General features: G+C 41.9%; 2 protein-coding genes and 1 non-coding gene across 3 annotated transcripts; 1 reads left to right on the plus strand and 2 right to left on the minus strand.

Annotated features, from left to right (window-relative positions):
* Positions 1–303: 303 nt before the first annotated feature.
* On the minus strand, positions 304–8,630 carry LOC141911939 (beta-1,3-galactosyl-O-glycosyl-glycoprotein beta-1,6-N-acetylglucosaminyltransferase-like). The gene is made up of 5 exons (XM_074803057.1): positions 8,379–8,630; positions 4,170–4,228; positions 3,015–3,761; positions 2,152–2,384; positions 304–1,224 (listed from the first exon to the last, which is right to left on the minus strand). The coding sequence occupies exons 3-5, from the start codon at positions 3,749–3,751 to the stop codon at positions 896–898; spliced, it is 1,299 nt and encodes a 432-aa protein (XP_074659158.1). The 5' UTR covers positions 3,752–3,761; positions 4,170–4,228; positions 8,379–8,630; the 3' UTR covers positions 304–895.
* Trnak-uuu (transfer RNA lysine (anticodon UUU)) lies at positions 456–528 on the plus strand. The gene has a single exon. It is a non-coding gene; the product is annotated as a tRNA-Lys (tRNA).
* A 1,358-nt stretch (positions 8,631–9,988) lies between the features above and the next one.
* Positions 9,989–22,057, minus strand: LOC141911860 (short transient receptor potential channel 3-like). The gene is made up of 15 exons (XM_074802934.1): positions 21,765–22,057; positions 21,057–21,088; positions 20,318–20,467; positions 19,184–19,744; positions 18,471–18,620; positions 17,860–18,021; positions 16,964–17,237; positions 16,198–16,337; positions 15,795–15,897; positions 14,694–14,845; positions 14,030–14,187; positions 13,199–13,403; positions 12,189–12,374; positions 11,504–11,620; positions 9,989–10,535 (listed from the first exon to the last, which is right to left on the minus strand). Exons 1-15 carry the CDS (start codon positions 21,838–21,840, stop codon positions 10,452–10,454), a joined length of 2,550 nt encoding a protein of 849 aa, XP_074659035.1. The 5' UTR covers positions 21,841–22,057; the 3' UTR covers positions 9,989–10,451.

Below are 22,057 nucleotides of genomic sequence, written 5' to 3' on the forward strand. Positions count from 1 at the left end.
AGTTTTAACTTTTTCATGGGATCTTGGTTGACGCAAGGTAGTATAAGCTATTGGAATCTTCATATATAACATAACTATACCTACGTTTTGCCTTTTGAAGGCCCAAGCAGAGGCAATTCTAACAATAGACACGGTTAGAATTCCTCACAAAGGAAACGCCATGACTACCTGATTTATGGAACAATGTCGATCGTTAAGTTTGAACTGCAGTGCATAACCACGACTATTTCTCCATCTAGCGGATAGATCATAAAATGACAGAGAAACAAATCGCGTGAAAAACAAATTAAAACATTAGCGTATTTTAATATCAAGGATATATACCAAACTTCATTTTTATGGTAAAAACCAATTATGACTCACTTTATAAATATCTTTTTAAATATAATATCAAGTTTGTACATCCGCAAAATATTTTTGATTATAAATGCGAGTTTGCGGACTCTTTCCAACATGCCCGGTTAGCTCAGTCGGTAGAGCATCAGGCTTTTAACCTGAGGGTCCTGGGTTCGAGTCCCATACCGGGCGATTGTGTTTTCTCATTGATTTTTTTCACGTGTCACTACGTTCGGATCAAGTTTCTCGGGTAGATATTTATGCTCGAGCATCATGTGGACGCTTACCATTTTGCCCATCGCTCTATCCTCTAAGTAGGCTTTGATTGTTTTCAAGTAGGCTACCATCGTACGTTGCCCTGAGTTGACCGAATGTTTTTTATCGGGGAACGAAATGTTTTTAAATAAATCGTTCCCACGAAAAACTTTTCGTTCGCGGAAAATTCGGGTTGCGGGTCGGTCGCGACGTTTATCTAAGTTCGTGATCGTTTACGCGGCTGTCGAACGCGAGAGTTTTCCGAGATGCTTAGATAAAAAACGCCTCACGACTGTGGTCGTATTTACGTGTGGTGGAGCACGAACGGCAACGATTCGTAAACCATGAAATTATACGACCGTCGTGAGGCCGGCGTCGGCGCGTAATCGTCACGCGTGTGGTTGAAATGTAGCTCTTCCAAACAGTCGTACGCGAGCGGGGAGTGCTCCGGTAGGAACTTGTTGGCGAACAGCTCCGGGCGACGCGACAAGATCGGTAAATCCCCGATCGATAACATGCAAATCGATCTACGCCGTCTGCCGCCGGGACACGGATAGGCGAACGGATAACTGCCCCAGTTTTTGAACCGGGTGATGAACGGCAATTTGACTGGATCCGTTTCGTGTTCAGGGCCTGAAAAATATCAGATAGAACAAAATTGGATCATTAGTGATAACATAATGATATTTGAATATTCTATAGCGCTTTTTTCACTGAGACAATGTTCAACGGCGCTTTCCTTTAAATCGGTACTACAGTGGAACCTCGTTACAGCGAACAACAAGCTCGTTATAACCGATTAGTTCGTTGTAAATCCAGTATGAAATTAACTGGATTTTCCCACTTGGGACATAATTCTATATCTGTAATATCTGATGAATCGTTGTAAATTCGAGTTCGTTAAAACGAGGTTCCGCCGTGTTATCAACCACCAGCCTATAACCATATCAGTCATCTCTCTCCATGGCTGTCAATCTGTACAAACCGCGTGTTATGGGGCAATTTATTTCTACTTAGAAAAAATGTGATTAGATTTCATGACGCTTCCTGCTTACTGCGCTGTTCGTGTAGATGTGTGCATCCAGGAAGTCGCGAACCTTAATCGACAATCAGTCCCGAAAACGTTTTTATAATAACGCTTCATATCACGAGCGGGAGATGCTTATTCCTTTGTAGAAATTATCTGTTTATACCGAACAGTGAAAATGTTGTCCGAGATTCTAGACTTCGTATCTGATTCCTTTCTTCTGGACCCCTGTCTTCCACATATATGTGGAAGGCAGAAAGAAACGGGATTTTTTTGGTCACTCGTCGTAAGTCTCTTGTTGCCCTGGGATACAGCCCTCCCCTACGTTCTAGGCGCGGCTGTATCCGGTATAGAATGCTGGAGTAACCGCCGGTCTAGGTCACAAACGCAGCTGCTGGTCCTTCACATAGACTGGTGGGCACTGGGCGCCCAAAAGATATCGTGCGGTGTAACAGTATATTGCGGCCAGTGACTGCGATGGCGCGAGCTACGACGGGAGGTAATCAAACCCTGGCAAGTGAGGCTGTACTTACCGGTATAGGCGCCAGGCGTTCCTAACTGCGGGTTATGTTGTAACGTAGAGAAAAGCGCCTCGTCGGGTATGCGTGCATGTGACAACCAGTCGCGTAGTTGAATCGCTTTTTTGTCACCGATGACGAATTCGACGAACGCTCTGGACGCCGTGATGTGTACGCTTCCTTTAACCAGCGTCACGTTTATCGGTACCGGGTGGTCTTTGGCGTAGGAAAAACGTTGAACGTTTCGTCTGAAAGTTGAAGACGGTCTCTTGAATATTTTGTTCATTAGAGAAGTCTCGAGATAAGCAGAGAGTTCAGACGAGGGTAGGGAGGCGAAGAGAGGTTGGAGCTGGGCAGAGAGAGGCAGGGAGCAGCATTATCATATAGAAAATGGAGTCATGGCTGCAGCCACCTTATCCCACCCTTGCTTGCCAGGGTTTGATTGCCTTCCGCCTAACACAAACAGAAACACATACCCTTCATTAGGCTATTACATTGCCCAAGACCTTTGAGCGGACTGGTTGCCCCGAGCGGCCAACAGTCTATGTAATAGACCAATCAGATGCTTGTTATTCACCGGCAGATAGACTGGTGGCCGCTGAGCGGTAACCTGTCCGTCCAAGAACTCTTGGAGCAACGTTATCGATCGATGGAGGAACCGTGGCCACAGGGTTTGTGTTGGCGTGAGCTTCAAACTCTGGCAATCGAGGATGCCTTTTCTTGAAGTTTCTGTAGTACAAGAAATTCGACCAAGGCATGTATTCTATTATGCGATGTCATAAGGGGTGAGGAAGCAACGTTCTTAGATGGGTCTACACAGATAATTGGTTGGATGCGGGTAATTTAAAGTGGATATTTATCGAGGGTGTGTTATATACCTTTTAATCGTGCCTTCCACGTCATTAGCGCCGTTGTAGATTTTCAATATTTTCACCAGTTCGTAGTTTGTTTTAAGCGGCGCCTCCTGACCGGTTAGATTGATGAAATACTTCCATCGTTTAGAGACCCGTAACAGGTCGCGCATGCAGCGCAAATCGGCATCGAGCACGGAAATCTCGCCCCATCGTACGTCGTAACGGCGAGACGACAGAAACACGTTCGGGAAACAGCCGGCGATATCCGTGACGGCTGCCGCGAATTCGCCGGGCGATTTCGCGTCGACGTGCACGCAATAGTAATTCTGAGGTCGGTAGATCATTCTGAGCAGGCGTTCGAAACGTTCCAGGTCTTTATAGATGAGTATACTGAACGCGATCGGGAAGGCGGCCTCCTCGTCGGTGATCGGATCAGTTATGTATCGTCTTTCGCGTATGAAAGTTTCGCACGAACTTTTGTCGCACCGGTTCGTTAGGAATTGCTCGACTTCACGCGAGCGCCTGTTCGCCGTCTGGCGCTGCTCGGCGCGTTTCCAAAACTCCGCGGTGGCGCCATCTTTCTTTCGAAATAAGGCGCGGCAGTGCTTGAAACCGTTTTCCTCGTGCACGTCGGGAAATCGAAGGCTGCCAGAACTCGGCCTTCTTGGTTGCATCCGCGACATGAAATGGAAGCCCAAAATGAAGGAAGCAACGAGCATCGAATATTTGACCAGTGAACGGATGTGGAATCCGAGTCGCATGTCGTTATATCTAAAACACAGATCGCAATATGCATTAGAGAAATAAGCCCCAGAAAAACCCCTATGACGTCATCGGGGTACCAAGTGACTGGATATAGACCTTAGAAAAAAAACCGCCTCCGTATCGCCAAGTAGCCTAGCGACTCATCTAGAAAAGATACCGCCGAGTAGAAGCGCCCTGTGACGTCATCAGGTTACGATGTGAGAGGCTAATGGATCTATTGGGATCTGAACATTTTTTTTCAAAATAGGCGTATTATTGGAATCAACCCAAATTCATATTTTGAGTTATGATGCGTGTGTTCCAACCCTAAAACTCACGAAATTCTGCCACATCAAACAATTCAAAAATTTAAAATTATCTTGAATCGTTTTGAGGCATAAGAGGCGCCACCTAGGTCCGCGGCGTGGTACTTACAACTAGCCTGTTTGAAATGACGTCACGACACTGTTGGCACTGTTTCGATTCGCAATGTTCTGGAAAGAGTTAAAGTTAGGAAGGAGGTCCCCTTGTTCAAATTCTCAGATCACTTGATAATAAAAAAGTGTCTACATCTCGAAATGTCGTGGTTTGCCGCGCGCAAGATTACGGAAGCGCTCTTGGGACATATCTATTCTTAAAAAACAATTCTAGGTTTACTCCGAGTTTGTGACTCGGGATAGAATAGGATTTTAGACCTTCGAATATCTCTTTTAACTGAGAAATTAAAACTAGTTTTATTCGGAGTAACGTATTTCGCGTTACAAACTCGGATTCAATCTCCAAAACCAAATCACTTTTAACTATTTGATATTATCTAGATTCAGTAATTTTAGAATTAGTTAAATTAACTGTAAACTCAAGGAGATGGGTGGAAGGATTCCTCCAGAAATTTAACGAATAAAACAATACCAATTGCGTTGATCAATTATGTTGTTGGTTCCCATAGCCAAATGATCGATATCAATAAAGTGAACACAAACCCACAACAAAAAAAGCCGAGAAGATAATTTGATATTTAGGCACAATTCTATGAGCCATGATCGAATTTATTGAACAGTTTTATTATGATACGCTACCCTCTGACTCGGTTGTCAAAACATCAGATTATTTCCTATTTTCTTTCATTTTATTGTGGGTTTTTACATGTCATTACATTGTGGATTTTAGCTCAGTGACGGCCAGCCATCTTCCACTAAAGACGTTGGCCGTGTGCCTGTTATTTTTATTGTATTGTCCCAGTAGGGCGATATTCATGTGTACGCGCAATCTAGTCTAACTAGATTGCGCGTATAATCCTACCGTTTCAGTGAAAAGGTTCGGCCTGAGGGAGAAATACTTACAAACTATTTCAATTGAAATGAAGAAAACCAGGGTTTTCCATTTATACCATGGGTTTTTTTTTACTTTATTGATATCAGACAGTCATCCTGTCTGTCGAAAACAGCACGTGAAAAGATCTAAATTATCTAAATCATTGAACACGTGAGTAGACATTGTTCAGATTATTAGCGTAGAAACGACACCGGTAAAAAAATCTTGCGTGTCACGAAAACCTCCGATGTACGATGTCCGTGGGGAAACATCTTGTACTAACCGAATTTCGTAATGATAAAATTACCAGTTTGATAAAAACAAATCCATAATTGCCTGAAAATACCCATCCTTCCACGGCAGGGATTCGTAGGGACCTGATGGCATCTCGCTACACTCAGCCACGGCACGAACCCCTGATACAGTAGACCGGCTGCGCAGGTACGTGCGCAGCTTTGCCACGCGAAAACTTGCGGCACCAATCAGATCGCTCGTTGTACAATCGTTGAGTTGAATTTAACGGAAGAACTGTAAATGGGAAAACCCGGGCTTAAATATAACGGGATATCTGATTGGCTAATAATGACATCATCTAAGCTGCGCGTGTAACTGTGCGCACTCGGTCTAGTGTGGCAGGGTTTCGTGCCGTGACATTCTCGATGATGCCATCAGGTTCGAATCCCTGCCGGGGAGGATGGAAAATACTGCACTAAGCTGCTGCTGGTATTCTCTGTAACTATCAGACACCTATACGTGCTGGATATTCAAACGACGCATAGATAATGAGTACGACTCCAACTTAAAAACATGCGGGAACTCATTATGAACCATCGCGTTAAGCGTGTTTATTTACTGTACAAATATTGTATCGTCGAATTTTACATCGGATTAAACCACCGGGGATTTCATATTAACGCGATCGTACAAAGCAAACATTTTTCTTACATAGGAAAATGCTACAAGAAAAGTCGGGAATTCGTAAATTCGCGGGTATTACTGTGAGGTTAAACCGAAGCGTACTAAAACGAGGTTCGACTGCGCTCGGTTACATAAACCACGCAGTAATAGCGAAATGTATGTTTAATTCATTCGGTTGATGATAAGTGATAAGAAGTATTTGAAAATATCGAAAACCAATATTCTAAGTATCTATTTCTAAAAATGTTATCACGAGAGGAATAATAGCGTTGCCTGTGCCTGATGTACGAACTACGCGCCTGTTGTAACATGTCGGTATTGAAACTGATATGATGATAATTTGTTTTTGGGGATTATCGCTATCTGTTGATCATGAACTAGCCGGTTCGAGCAAATCGAAGCTATCAGCATGCATAATTCACGAAGACACTCATAACAAGAAAACTTACTTGAAAGTTTGTTGCCGCCTCGAAAAATAGCATATATTGTACAATACCGTCGACTGTCGTGAACGATAGTAATGTAAATTATAAAGTACTAATGGATCAAGGAAGTTATTTTCGATTTGAGTTTATCGATAATTGAATTGAATTGACCGACAACCAGTCTAGCCCGGATATATTGATAACGAAAGCGCTCATCCTCGCAAAAACAATGATCGAAATTTATCAAAAACAAGACTTATGAAATATTTCTTTTTTTATAACAAAATAAAAACAATTTACTCTTATAATGATTGTTTTGAAACGGCAATATTGATGACGTAGTGCACATCGACGGACGGGTATTTCAACGATGTAAACAGACGCATTGCCTATCCGTCCTATCTTACTAACGATAAACGAAGCATTCAAACCTTACGTTTCAAGTATGAAATGTCACCTGGCCCCCAGGCTTACCGGGATTAAACAAAGCTATTGTGTTTTAGATAATTAGACATAAACCGGTTGCTATCAGCAACGAGACACGAATTAAATCATCTTTGAACGCTTCCTCTTTCACTTCGTGTATGTGAATTATGATGAGTATGTATATAATATGTGGTTACTATATTATAGCCTACATGACGGTTCGATCATTAGGACTCGGTTTTTCGCCATGATCTTCGTGTTGTTTATCTTCCTTCGTGTTGTTTATCTTCCTTCGTGTTGTTTATCTTCCTTCGTGTTGTTTATTTTCCTTCGTGTTGTTTATCTTCCTTCGTGTTGTTTATCTTCCTTCGTGTTGTTTATCTTCCTTCGTGTTGTTTATCTTCCTTCGTGTTGTTTATCTTCCTTCGTGTTGTTTATCTTCCTTCGTGTTGTTTATCTTCCTTCGTGTTGTTTATCTTCCTTCGTGTTGTTTATCTTCCTTCGTGTTGTTTATCTTCCTTCGTGTTGTTTATCTTCCTTCGTGTTGTTTATCTTCCTTCGTGTTGTTTATCTTCCTTCGTGTTGTTTATTTTCCTTCGTGTTGTTTATCTTCCTTCGTGTTGTTTATTTTCCTTCGTGTTGTTTATCTTCCTTCGTGTTGTTTATTTTCCTTCGTTTTGTTTATCTTCCTTCGTGTTGTTTATCTTCCTTCGTGTTGTTTATTTTCCTTCGTGTTGTTTATCTTCCTTCGTGTTGTTTATCTTCCTTCGTGTTGTTTATCTTCCTTCGTGTTGTTTATCTTCCTTCGTGTTGTTTATCTTCCTTCGTGTTGTTTATCTTCCTTCGTGTTGTTTATCTTCCTTCGTGCTGTTTATCTTCCTTCGTGTTGTTTATTTTCCTTCGTGTTGTTTATTTTCCTTCGTGTTGTTTATCTTCCTTCGTGCTGTTTATCTTCCTTCGTGTTGTTTATCTTCCTTCGTGTTGTTTATCTTCCTTCGTGCTGTTTTGCCAGGGCGGTTATGTTCGAATGATTCAAGATAAAACATTGAGTCTCCCGCGTAACGACGTAAGACCGGTCCCAGCTCATTACGATTCTCGCCAGTTTGAACTCATTTAAGTTCTGTATCCAATCTAACAACCGAAGACTTGTCTCAGCTCATTTTGGTTCTAAAGCAAAACAACTTATAACAAGATCAGTCTATGTTCGGTTCTGAACCCAAGCTTACAACGTATGCAGCTGTCGATTTCAACTCTGTCGAATATGCGTCTACTTTTTGATTATAGGTCTTTAGAAAAAGGTCGTTAACCTGTCGGTCTGTAGAATGTGATAATGGTGATCGTCTGGCGTCCAATACTCGGAAAACTAGTGATCGCGCGATTAAAATGAATTATACTCGCGAGCGGTAAAGAATGACCGTCGGAAAACGTGTCGTCGGATCAAAAATCATTTATATTTTGAGTCGGGGTTCGAAACCCCACAAGCGAAGATCAATGGGTTAAACGAAAACGAAACCATCTTGAAAAATAAGAGAGCAATCTAACAACAATTTAAGACCAGTCTTACCCTATTTTAGTTGCCAATCTCAGAACTAATCACCAGTCGAAGCTCCGTTTGTTTTTGTTTTTTTTTTGTAACCGATCTTAAGGAGAAGTGAAACATTAAACAAGTGAGTCACGTCATCATACCTCACCGCCGCTCGACCAGTTTTCGTGAATAGTTTCCCGACTGGTATACGCCTACGTTTAGAATCGGTAAAAATCGCCCTTCTAAAGCGCTCGAAATCCCGACGCTGCTCTACACGGCTCTACGCTACAACTCGTCACGAAGTTTATCGCGTCCTGAAGTTTTATGAAGCTGTTTGTCACGCGTGCGAGCTTCAAACAATGATGCCGGTGAAATTATCTGCAGCATTTTGTGTCGGGTTGCGAACACTACATGCAACAAACACACCCCCCCCCCCCTTCATATTTTTTTCTTAAAAACGGGAATCGGATACTCACTTATATCATTTGCACTGAATCTCACTTAACTCTGTATAAGTCCAACAAAAAAAAAACATCGTGCATTTTGATATAACGGCCATTGTGTATCTGATTTGCGCATATAAATCGTGCACCGAAATCTTCCAACCCATGTGGACGTAGGCCTATATGATGCATTGCCTTTAGAATCCTTTCACGTGAAACGTATTCCTCGTGCAAGAGCTGAAGTGTACGGGTTTAATTACCCTCGTGTGAAAAATCTCTAAAATCTGCGAGAATTCGTAAATCTGCCCTTCTTTATTCAATGTCGTCGCCGAATAGAAAACAGGCGATGATGCAACGCGTTCACTGTTGACATCGATTGGTCGTCATGGAGATGGGGGGAATCCCCACTTTCTTTTTTATGTGGTTCTTTAGAAAATGGCCTACAAACGAAAAATTGTGAATGTGTGGGGGATTCACGAAGATTCCGGCCTATCGCGAGCCTTGAATATGAAATCTTATATGGAACATTATAGGAAATTTAACAACGGCAACCGGCGAAAATATAGGAACTGTGAGGATGAAATCATTGGGACCATGAGGGTGGAAACATTGGGACAATGAGAGTGGAAACATTGGGACCATGAGGGTGGAAACATTGGGACCATGAGGGTGGAAACATTGGGACCATGAGGGTGGAAACATTGGGACCATGAGAGTGGAAACATTGGGACCATGAGAGTGGAAACATTGGGACCATGAGAGTGGAAACATTGGGACCATGAGAGTGGAAACATTGGGACTATGAGAGTGGAAACATTGGGACTATGAGAGTGGAAACATTGGGACTATGAGGGTGGAAATATTGGGACCATGAGAGTGGAAACATTGGGACTATGAGGGTGGAAACATTGGGACTATTGGGCAGCTGGTACAGGGACGGCGTATCTAGGTAAATAGAAATGGGATAAAGCTGTAAACAGGGTTCAATTCCCGACCATTTTTAGAATCTTAAATTTTGTAGAGATACTATTCAATTCCCTCCGTGACACAGTTAGGGTAATGCCTCTGGAGCCACCACAAATAATCCGTAAGCCACGTTCACGCATGTCTGCGCCTTACGTTCACACGTAAAGAGTCATTTCGAATTTCAGACGATTCTCGACAGATGAAACTAACAACAACGATATCTTTTGTTTTACAGAGCATTTGGTCAGATTTTATAATTTCGTTTATTTACAAACATATAGATTATTATCAATAGACAACAGACAAACGTGACATTAGATATTAGCATAAAATACAATTCTGAATAGATTCCAGTCCTGAGTATGAAAAACCATCGTTTCAAGGAGATATGCATAGAGATCACGTGAGAATTTCTGACCCGGATGTCAACACTGTTCATATACTGGTACCAAATAAACCCGTGGCGCAAGGGTTGAATTTGCCCGACCAAAAAGCGTCGGGCCCAGGCCGGTGCCAAATTCTAGCGTGGTTCATAATATGGTTGAGCGTGAATGCCAACTGGTTCTGGAAATACCACAGCGTCTAATTATTAGGTCTATTATCTCCGTGCCATCACGTGGTAATGGTTGACTATATGCGTAGGCCCTGCGATCCCGGTTGGTCGGATGCAGCCACGAGTAAAAGCTCCAGCGAAAGAAATATTTCATCTTTTCCCGTCTGATTCGCAGCCGACATCCGAATCCAACTGTTTATCGATGAATCGATACGTGACGACTTTGACAACAGCCTGTATGAAATAAAACAACATCATATTGAATGTGATGCGCATTTCGTGTATACTTTTGTGTAAACTTACAAAACTTCTATGAATGAGAAGATGAGCCGTATAAACCTGGGCTCGGTTTTATAGACTGGCATTAGCTTTAAGCTCGGGGCTAACTCAATTGGAAAATGTTTTAGGTTGGCCTTCGGGGGCCGGTTCCATAGTCAAGACATAGTCATAGTCCAAAAGTGGCATTAGATCTTAAGACTGGTTTTAAGTTGTTAGATCTTAAGACTGGTTTTAAGTTGTTAGATCTTTAGACTGGTTTTAAGTTGTTAGATCTTAAGACTGGTTTTAAGTTGTTAGATTGCCTATAGAACGAAGTCGCTCTTAGAACGCTCTTGAGTCTAAGTCTTGACTATGCAGCCGGCTCCAGGTTAAAGGTATAACCAGTCTATAAAACCTGGTCCTGATGTCTAATCAGAGTAAACCGTAGACACAAATTTATGGTATGGATATGTTAGATTGAGGAACGAGCTTTCGCTACTAGTCTTCACCAAAATGATCTTGAGTTAATATATAGGGTCGACGTGCCAACTAAATAACAGTACAACCCCAGTTAGCAGAGTTAGTCAATAGCCGCGACCACACGAGCCTGTTGGGCCAGGGCCAAATTTGGCCCGACCAAAAACGTCGGACCAGGCCCGAGCCAAATTTTAGCACCAGACAAATGATTGCGTTTGAATTGCAACTGGTACCGGAAATGATCCACTTCGCTTTGTTTGAGCATTGTTTAGTATCGAGTGAGTGGTTTGCGTGTGAACGCGCTCTCTGATCAGGCACGGGCCAACGTGTCCGTGTGATCGCGGCTAATGTGTATGAGGTGGTCCCTCATGTGAAACCACTATTCAGAGCTGGTTCCGAATCAGTGATCGCTTGTTTCCCAGTCCAGCACCCAACCAACCGAGCTAACCGCACATTCAGGCGCCTACCTCGTATTCACTGCGGGATTGAGGGTCGTATTTCGACGCGATCGGATCGACCACGTCTATTGTATACGCGCTTCCGTCGGGGTTGATGACGTCACCGCTATCGTTAATATTGGTCATCTAGAAAAAAAAGAAGCCGATTGTTTTGCGCGGGTCATACAACTGACCAAGTGAATACAACTGACCAGTTGAGTCTCCATTTCCCGAATACAACTGACCACGATAGGTAGAACACAATATCCGTGTTGACGCGATGAGGAGAGAATCCCACAATGATAATAAAAAGTCCGAAAATGAAACTTCGAGATAGTAGTTTATTTCAACGTTTCGTCTATATCCTAATATACATTATTCCTGAAGATGTCTATTAGGATATAGTGGAAACGTTGAATAAACTACACTAGCTCAAGGAATACTGTATTCCTGAAGATGACTATTAGGATATAGTCGAAACGTTGAAATAAACTACTATCTCGAAGTTTCATTTTCGGACTTTTTATTATCATTGTGGGATTCTCTCCTTACAACTGACCAGTTGAGTCCCTCTTCCCCAAATACAACTGACCAGTTGAATACAACTGACCAGGTCAGTCCCTCTTCCCCGAATACAGCTGACCTGCAGGTCAGTCTCTCCTATCCGTACGTGTTGTCATTTGGTTTTTCGAGAAGAATCAATAAAATAACAAACCTGCATCGACGTTGGAGATTTAGATTTCGAGCAGTTGTGTAGAAATTGAGCCGGGGCTTTGACGACTCGAAATATGCTTTTCAACGAAGGGATGAGATTGAACGGCGCCGCCAGAGTCGAGCCGTCTCTTATATACTCCAAATGCAACATCGTTAAAGCAAACTTCCATTCCATATCCTCTTCCTCCTAGTGTCAGAGCGAAACATTCAGAAATCATGTACAATGTACGTAAGTGGCTATACTTTAAGAGATCGCGGTTGCTTGGATGTGGAATAATTGACAATGAACGGATATTGTCTGTAGAGTTAAATAGACTGAACTGATTTTGACTGTAGAGTTAAAGTAATTGAAAATGAACTGATTTTGACTGTAGAGTTAAAGTAATTGAAAATGAACTGATTTTGACTGTAGAGTTAAAGTAATTGAAAATGAACTGATTTTGACTGTAGAGTTAAAGTAATTGAAAATGAACTGATTTTGACTGTAGAGTTAAAGTAATTGAAAATGAACTGATTTTGACTGTAGAGTTAAAGTAATAGAAAAATGAACAGATTTTGACTGTAGAGTTAAACTAATAGAAAATGAACTGATTTTGACTGTAGAGTTAAACTAATAGAAAATGAACTGATTTTGACTGTAGAGTTAAAGTAATTGAAAATGAACTGATTTTGACTGTAGAGTTAAAGTAATTGAAAATGAACTGATTTTGACTGTAGAGTTAAAGTAATAGAAAATGAACAGATTTTGACTGTAGAGTTAAACTAATAGAAAATGAACTGATTTTGACTGTAGAGTTAAACTAATAGAAAATGAACTGATTTTGACTGTAGAGTTAAAGTAATAGAAAATGAACTGATTTTGACTGTAGAGTTAAAGTAATCGAAAATGAACTGATTTTGACTGTGGAGTTCAAGTAATAGAAAATGAACTCCACAATTAGGCTCCACCCGTCCACCCATCTATCTAAATCAACCTGATGTTTTGGATCGAAGAATACGCCTACTACTCACCGATACAGCCTCGATCGTGCGACTCATCAACGCGATTAACATATTCACGGCCACAATGACGATCATAATGTGATACCCGGCGAACAACACAACTCCGACCAGGTAAGTTATCGGTTGCTTCTCGAAGTAATCATCGATTTCCATGTAGCTGCTCTCCGAGTATCCGAATATCGACCAGAACAGAGTCGACGATGTCGCCGAAAGACTAGAATATAAGAGAATTAAATGCTGGGTTTTATTCGCGCCCGTCCTTGTTCGCGTTAGTCCGTGCTACGCGTTATAGTGCTCGCGTGAAAAAGGGGTCGCAACAACTTCGTATTTTGCAAAGGTCGTGGAGCAAGGGAGTAGGGGTTTCATATTTTGCGAGGGCCGTGGAGCAAGGGACCAGTGGGTTCAAACCTCCCTCCCAATATTTTGCTACTTCAAATGGGGACCTATGAAACATTTTCAGATTTTGAGAGATGAAATGGGAATGCGGAATGGAGGGGAGGGGGAGTAGTCTGTCAGGGAGGGGAGTAGTCTGTCAGGGAGGGGAGTAGTCTGTCAGGGAGGGGGAGTAGTCTGTCAGGGAGGGGGAGTAGTCTGTCAGGGAGGAGGAGTAGTCTGTCAGGGAGGGGAGTAGTCTGTCAGCTGCAATGGTTTAAACGCTTGATTCATTGATTTTAACGGATCTTAGTTTAAAATGACGTCAGACTAGAATTAAATTTGTTTTCAGTATACTCATTAAAAGTGCTTTTTTCCAAAATCTATTAGAGTTTGGAATGTTGGCGCACTTTCAATCGAATATAATATCGGGCGAATTTGAATAGTAATCGATCTGAAGTGACGTACGATGTAAGATATGGACTGGCTGAAACGGTGGTCGTGTTGCTGCGGAACATCGACGATTTTTGCAGATTGTGTTCAGAGTAATACCAGTAGGTGACGACAAGTGACACGAGGAACGGAACGAACACAACGAGTAAAATAAACAGAAATTTCATCACGTCCTGAAAGAAATATCATACTAGATTTTATCACGCGTATAGTCTTCAGCGAGACGACGCGTGGAAACATGGAAACATAGAAAACACGGAATAAACATTTCTATCTCGGAAACATTGTTTCCCGAAACCAAGTTTCTCGTTAACGACACAGGGAAACGGTTGCATAGTCATGGCTTAGACTTAAGACCAGTCTAAGACCAACTTAGTTCTATAGCTAATCTAACATTTTAAGACCAGTCTTCAGATTTAAGAACACTTTTGGACTTAAGTCACGACTGTGCAACTGGCCCCAGTGCCCATATCTCCCAGTTTAGAAATTCCGAATTACAAACTCTTTAACTGGCCGCTTCTATCAGGTTTACACAGATTATGCTATTCAGGAATAGGTAGAGCGTATTCTGGACGGAAATCCGGAATCGGTAGAGACCTTCATTAATCTTGATCATTCGATGATTTGACGGAGGTAATACAATATATGAATCCATCACTTTATTATGAACTGAACTTACCTTCATCGCCTTGAAAAGTCCAATCTGCAGAGGACCAAGGGTTGAGCTGGCCGGTAGAAATACGGCAATCCTCGAAAAGGTCAACAACGTCGCTATTGCAAAGAGAACCTCGTATATTACCAGGGGATCCTCGGGTTGCCAGTACAGCCGATCTACATAAAGCAAGGATATTACAAACTTTTATTTTTTGGGAGTGATAATCTTACTTACAATATAAACATTAGAATAATACACGACAAATTCATTGCAACGCATCTTATTTACCATTTGAAAATCGTTTTTGAAAATTATTAACCCTAGTCATCTCAGGCTTACGTGACAGAGTCTCGTGATGTCATCAGGTTCAAATCTCTGTGAGGGAGGATGTGTCTACTAGGACAGGGGTTTATACAGTGACAGAGTCTCGTGATGTCATCAGGTTCAAATCCCTGTGAGGGAGGATGTGTCTACTAGGACAGGAGTTTGTACTGTGACAGAGTCTCACGATGTCATCAGGTTCAAATCCCTGTGAGGGAGGATGTGTCTACTAGGACAGGGGTTTGTACTGTGACAGAGTCTCGCGATGTCATCAGGTTCAAATCCCTGTGAGGGAGGATGTGTCTACTAGGACAGGGGTTTATACAGTGACAGAGTCTCGTGATGTCATCAGGTTCAAATCCCTGTGAGGGAGGATGTGTCTACTAGGACAGGGGTTTGTACTGTGACAGAGTCTCACGATGTCATCAGGTTCAAATCCCTGTGAGGGAGGATGTGTCTACTAGGACAGGAGTTTGTACTGTGACAGAGTCTCGTGATGTCATCTGGTTCAAATCCCTGTGAGGGAGGATGTGTCTACTAGGACAGGGGTTTGTACTGTGACAGAGTCTCGTGATGTCATCAGGTTCAAATCCCTGTGAAGGAGGATGTGTCTACTAGGACAGGGGTTTGTACTGTGACAGAGTCTCGTGATGTCATCAGGTTCAAATCCCTGTGAGGGAGGATGTGTCTACTAGGACAGGGGTTTGTACTGTGACAGAGTCTAATGATGTCATCAAGTTCAAATCCCTGCGAGGGAGGATTCCTAGGATTACCACATCGTCCCCGGTGTGAAAAGGCACTTACCAGCTACCAAGTAATAATAGTTTTTTTTGGCTGTTACATCTTCCCTGATCAACGCATTCCAGGCGGGTGCTCCATCGTTGAAATATGCCATAGCCTGATTCCTCTAGAAAATAAGACAAACATGTCAACACTTATATCCTGGAACAAAAACGATTTTAAAAAGTTCTGAAAAGCTCTTCATAAATAGAATACGTCGAGCGCAAAAAAACAAAATGATGAATATATATCTTTTCATTCCAAGAGTAGCATACCAATTGGTAAACTCACAATCACAGGTCAGTTTTGACGACAAAGAAAAAAGGAAGAAGCATTTTGCCACGGCAAAGACCTAACAATGGAAAAAATGGCAGCCTCGATTTTCCTACTTTCTAAAAAAGATGGCCGCCAAGCAGCTGTGACTGACCTTGGTAACGACGACCGAGTAGCACGCGTAGGCGGCGATGAAAAACGCGAGCATAAAGAAATCCATCCAATTGCGATAATCGGAGATCAAAACACGGTGTCCTGTTTTGTAGACTTGTTTGATTTCCTGCCACAGTAAACCTGTAATTAGATATCATAATCACTAAAACCTGTAATTAGATATCATAATCACTAAAATCTGTAATTAGATATCGTAATCACTAAAACCTGTAATTAGACATCATAATCACTAAAACCTGTAATTAGATATCATAATCACTAAAACCTGTAATTAGATATCGTAATCGCTAAAACCTGTAATTAGATATCATAATCACTAAAACCTGTAATTAGATATCATAATCACTAAAACCTGTAATTAGATATCGTAATCACTAAAACCTGTAATTAGTGACGTTTAGATTCAATTCTATAAGCCATTTTCTAATACTAAGAAAGTAGGGACGTTCAGAAATTCAACTCTATGAGCCGTATCTATAATAGGTTTTGAAAATGGGTCTTTGAATTGAGTTTAAACGTCACTACTCTCTTAGTTTTGAAAATGTCTCATAGAAATGAATCTCAACGTCACTAGTCTCTTAGTTACTGAAAATGTCCCATAGAATTGAATCTAAACGTCACTACTCTCTTAGTTACTGAAAATATCCCATAGAATTGAATCTAAACGTCACTACTCTCTTAGTTACTGAAAATGTCTCATAGAAATGAATCTAAACGTCACTACTCTCTTAGTTTTTGAATCTTACCGGCGATGAAAATGATGATCGTAACTTGTGTTGCTGAATAGCCCGTGCCCCGGATGACAAGGTTGTCGCCTAGTTTTGGATGTCTTTTCGAATATTGTTTAAAAACTTTGAATAGTTCGTTCATATATGAGTCCAGACTGAACTTTCTAGCGTTATCCATCGACATCGTCGAGTCCAGAGTACTGGCCATGAAAGTCAGTACTCCTAAAAACGCTAGGTACATGATCACGTGACCGACGAATTTCAGATGCGGTATGCGCATCCACGTTTCAATCTGGGGAAAAAAATAGAAATAAATTAACTTGATGGCAACAATTCTTAAAACCTGGTAACATCACACCACGTCCCTCCCTCAATAGGGATTCGAACCTGATAGCATCGCGAGACCCTGCCTCGTTCCTTCCTAGCAGTGATTCGAACCTGATGGCATCGCGAGACTCTGCCACGTCCCTCCCTCGGCAGGGGATTCGAACCTGATGGCATCGCGAAACCCTGCCTCGTTCCTTCCTACCAGGGATTCGAACCTGATGGCATCGTGAGACCCTGTCACGCCCCTCCCTCGCCAGGGGATTCGAACCTGATGGCATCGCGAGACCCTGCCTCGTTCCTTCCTAGCAGGGATTCGAACCTGATGGCATCGCGAGACCCTGCCTCGTTCCTTCCTAGCAGGGATTCGAACCTGATGGCATCGCGAGACCCTGCCACGTCCCTCCCTCGGCAGGGATCCGAAAAATGAAAGCATCACGAGTCTCCGCTACGTTGGGTTTTCTCTAGTCACTTGGCATCAGCATATTCAACATAGGACATAATGGCCTCTTGGTCCTGTAAGGCACCTAGTCACAAATGATTCTGTACACAATAGACGGTATTACATTATTAAATTAGATAACACTTACCCGCGTTCGAGGAAACAGTATATACAGTATACAAAGCACGGGATACGACACAGCGTAACATAGCCATACTAACGCCAGTTTCGGCCATGAATTAGAAATATCGAGTAACGGTCCCATCCATTTCGTTTCCAAGACCTGTTGACACGAGGCATGCGCGACGAACTGCGACACAAGTTGAGAATTTATGAAAGAAAAGTAAAATCACCTGGGTTTTTATTTCAATGACAAATTTTTACTCAATCAAAAAAGAAAATCACAATCTTTGGGAATTAATGTTAAGTCGATTTAAGGATTTCGGGGTTGACCAATGGACCCCTAGAAATTTCAAACTGCCCGTCAAAAATTCAGCGTCAAAACGTCTTGGACAAGATTTTTCGAAATATGGATACAATTATCATGTTTTTGGCAAAAGTATTTTGAAATGATTTATTCAGGTACCCGGGTATTACATATTTAAGATCTGTGCTTTTTCAATGGGAAAGTGCGCCACTTCACTGTGTAAATTAAAGTGCCCTTGTCTTAGAATGGAACTGCCCTTCAAAAAAGCACGATCCTCACACATTGCCGGTAAATCCAACAGGCGTACTGGATTTCGCGCCTCAGAAACGAACCTTCATTTCTCCGCTTTGTATCGCCAGCTCGAGCGTGCTGAACGCGTTCCTTTCGTCCAGAATAATTTCCAATTCTTTCGAGTCGTTGACGTTATCCATTAGTTTCACCAGGTAATCACTCATACGATCAGCCAACTTTAGATATTCCGCCTGTAAACGCAACATATTGTACATATTGTACATATTGTACATATTGTACATATTATACATACATATTGTGCTCCGTTAACCACTATATATATATACACAATCTAAAAGGTTTAAAGGCGAAATTCTATCCTCTCTAATTTAAGATGAGAAGATTCGTAGAGCAGCCTGGCGTTAAGCCGAATAAATACAACGAGGGATGTGTTAACTAGTTTATTTGACGCACGACCTTTCGGTACTACTAAAGCTCGTGCGTCAAATAAACTAGTTAAACTATGTCTCGCTGTGAGAATTAAACGACACGGCGTTTCCGACTTGAGTCTTAGGGCTCAGTTCCATAGTCGGAAGTTAAGTCCCAAAGTGGTTTTAAATCTCAAGACTGGTCTTTAGTTGTTAGATTGGCTATCGAACTAAGTTTGTCTTAGACTGGTCTTAAGCCGAACCTATGACTGTGCAACCGGCCCCAGGTCTGATTTTGTCTGTCATACTTAAGATATCCCTATTCGTTCCAAAACGTAGCAACGATTGTGTGTTGGTTAAGCCAAAAATAGTTCCCCAAAAATTACCTTGAAGTATCTTTCATCGTCAGCCGCTGCGCGTAGAGTCTTGCCCATTTCGATGGCGGCGGTGATCGGGTCGGTGGTGTGGGCGAGAGACACGTATGCCTCGCTGGCCATTCCTTCGAATGTATCCAGGCGTCTTTTAGCGTTTTGATAAGGGTCCGTCTTAGCCGCGTGTCGGCACGTCTGACATCTACAGCGAATCGGATGCGGCTCGGTGATCGTCTCTCCTTTCTTTAACAAAGTAGCAACCACTTCGAATAGGTTATATTTAGCGGCCAGGACCAGCGGCGAGGCTGTATCGCCGCTGTAAACTTGCCGGTCCGGATAGCCGTTGTTTTTCTTGCGACGGAGGTATTTCGTCAGTTTGTCCCGCTTGTCCGACGTGGGCAGTTGCCCCAGACTGTCGAACAAGTCGATCTCCTCGCGTACGGTTTCGGCGGCTGTTTTGTAACGCTCGTGGTTGACCAGGAAACAGGCCATTGATCCGTTACGGCCGCGAACGGCCGATAGAACCGCCTCGTAGAAATCAACCGGGTCGCTTCGATCCGCCAACAACTCGACCACCTATGTGTAAAACATTGTATCGGTTAAAATTGATATTGAAAACTCTTATTGCATGCATTGAAAGCCCTTGAAGCCGTCCTCGAGTGGTTATGATATAATGGAGACGCCCAAGCGCTATGTAATTTCATGTACAAACGGTCCAACAGTTCTACATAAAAATGTCGCTGTAAAATTGATAAACAATTGAAAAAAAGAACGGATTTTCACTCGTAGAAATTGAATCTACCTCACAATTTTGGAAATCTAGTATCTAAGTTGAAGTTAGTTAGGTAATTTAAAGAACTAGTTCCGTAATGGCCATGTAATCGTAAGGGCCATGTAATCGTAAGGGCTATGTAATCGAAATAGGCCAGAACAAAAAGAAAAAGACTGGGTTATGCGTTGGTTTCAGTAAACAGTGGTTGGTTTATGAGCAATATGCACTCCGTAGTAGCGTCTGAACCACGAGTTTTAGAGTTCACGGGTAAACACAGCGTTAGAAAACAAAAATGCCTTCTTGTTGAACTTCAGTGCGTATTTTGCTACAGTATTTCATATCGAAAAATACGTATTCAATGATTCGGAATATTTTACCTGCTTGTGATTTTTCGTCGTGGCCCGTTGCAACGGAGTGCGGTCAAGGTCATCTCGACAGGACACGTTCACGCCCCGATCGAGAAGCAGACGAACCGAATCGACGTCTCCGATTTCAGACGCGTGCAGCAGATTATTGTCGTCGACCTGCTGTTTACGAATAGAAGATAGAAATGAATTTACAATATTCAAAATAGGGTCAACGGACAGATTATCTGTAACGTGACTTTGATTTGTCTCTGGGTCCAATTCCACGGTTGTGTCGGTTTAATTTGACTATGGATCCAGTTCCACATTTTGTGTGGGTTTAATTTGACTCTGGATCCAGTTCCACAGTTGTGTGGGTTTAATTTGACTGAGGATCCAGTTCCTCAGTTGTTTAGGTTTAATTTGACTCTGGATCCAGTTCCACAGTTGTGTGGGTTTAATTTGACTCTGGATCCAGTTCCACATTTTTGTGGGTTTGATTTGACTATAGATCCAGTTCCACAGTTATGTGTGGGTTTAATTTGACTCTGAACCCAGTTCCACAGTTGTGTGGGTTTAATTTGACTCTGAACCCAGTTCCACAGTTGTGTGGGTTTAATTTGACTCTGGATCCAATTCCACGGTGGTGTCAGTTTAATTTCACTCTGAACCCAGTTCCACAGTTGTGTGGGTTTAATTTGACTCTGGATCCAGTTCTACAACTGTGAATAAACCCGATAAAATCTGATAAAAGCAATTATATGATATTTACCTGTTCTGTTACCGGTGGCGATGGTTGAAAGCCTAAAACATTAAATAAATTCACAACGTATTAAAACAAACAGTGGGAATTGAATGAGAATTGGACAAATAACGAGTCTAGCCCCAATATTGATGACGTAGTGCACATCCACCCATACAATTTCCTAATCGCGTTACTATTCAGGGTCCAGTTCCACAGTTCTGAGTTAAGATTTGACCCTGGGTTAAAACATTGAAAATGAACTAACTTTAACTCAGAGTTAACTCTAACTCACAACTGTGGAACTGGGTCCTGCATATCAAACTTCAGTTGGTAGGATATCCAAGGATATCCAAAAAGTCTGCATTAAAAGGGTTCATGGGAGGAAAGAGACTCCATTATTTAAAAGCCTGGGTCCAGTTCCACAGTTCTGAGTTAAGATCTGACTCTGGCTTAACTCATTGAAAATGAACTAACTTTAACTCAGAGTTAACTCTAACTCACAACTGTGGAACTGGGTCCAGTGTTTTAGAAGACATGAAAATTCATGAAATAGAAAAGAGAAGTTTGAAATGAAATTTACACAAATACGTACTACGCATAATTGTTAATTTGAAACAGCAATATTGATGACGTAGATAGAGCACATATTACCCCTCGAATAACGTATAGCAGGTATCAGCGTATAAAAACAGTTTAGTAACGGTTTTTACGGCGTCGAAACACTAATCCATTTACCTGAAACGACTTCTCTAAATATTCGTCGACGTTCTTCCACAGCTTCGAAAACTCGACCGTCGTTTTCCGTATCCATATTCGACTCGGGCGATATCTATAATAATCCGTTGTGTTCGTCGTGCAAGTCGTGATAATATTCAACGAGAAAATGCGCCCGGCCGCTATCCTCTCACGTGTTTAAACATTCAAATATTAATCCGTTACTACAATCGCGCTATAATTACGGCCACATTTTGATATTGTAAATGTATGTAAAAATCTATCACATTATTACATACACCATTCATATATGT

Source organism: Tubulanus polymorphus, chromosome 10 (genome assembly GCF_964204645.1).
Source record: "Tubulanus polymorphus chromosome 10, tnTubPoly1.2, whole genome shotgun sequence".
In the NCBI taxonomy this organism is placed as follows: Eukaryota; Metazoa; Nemertea; class Palaeonemertea; order Tubulaniformes; family Tubulanidae; genus Tubulanus; species Tubulanus polymorphus.

What these genes read in the sequence shown, in the direction of transcription:
- LOC141911939 (XM_074803057.1), bottom strand. Translation starts at nt 3,751, where the DNA reads ATGCGACTCGGATTCCACATCCGTTCACTGGTCAAATATTCGATGCTC. An exon ending in GTGGAAGGCACGATTAAAAG is followed by an intron (nt 2,385 to 3,014) that starts GTATATAACACA and finishes TTCAACTTTCAG; the next exon opens with ACGAAACGTTCAACGTTTTT. An exon ending in AACGCCTGGCGCCTATACCG is followed by an intron (nt 1,225 to 2,151) that starts GTAAGTACAGCC and finishes GATATTTTTCAG; the next exon opens with GCCCTGAACACGAAACGGAT.
- LOC141911860 (XM_074802934.1), bottom strand. Translation starts at nt 21,840, where the DNA reads ATGGATACGGAAAACGACGGTCGAGTTTTCGAAGCTGTGGAAGAACGT. An exon ending in ACTCGGTCGTCGTTACCAAG is followed by an intron (nt 15,898 to 16,197) that starts GTCAGTCACAGC and finishes CTTATTTTCTAG; the next exon opens with AGGAATCAGGCTATGGCATA. An exon ending in AATCCCGCAGTGAATACGAG is followed by an intron (nt 10,536 to 11,503) that starts GTAGGCGCCTGA and finishes TATTTCATACAG; the next exon opens with GCTGTTGTCAAAGTCGTCAC.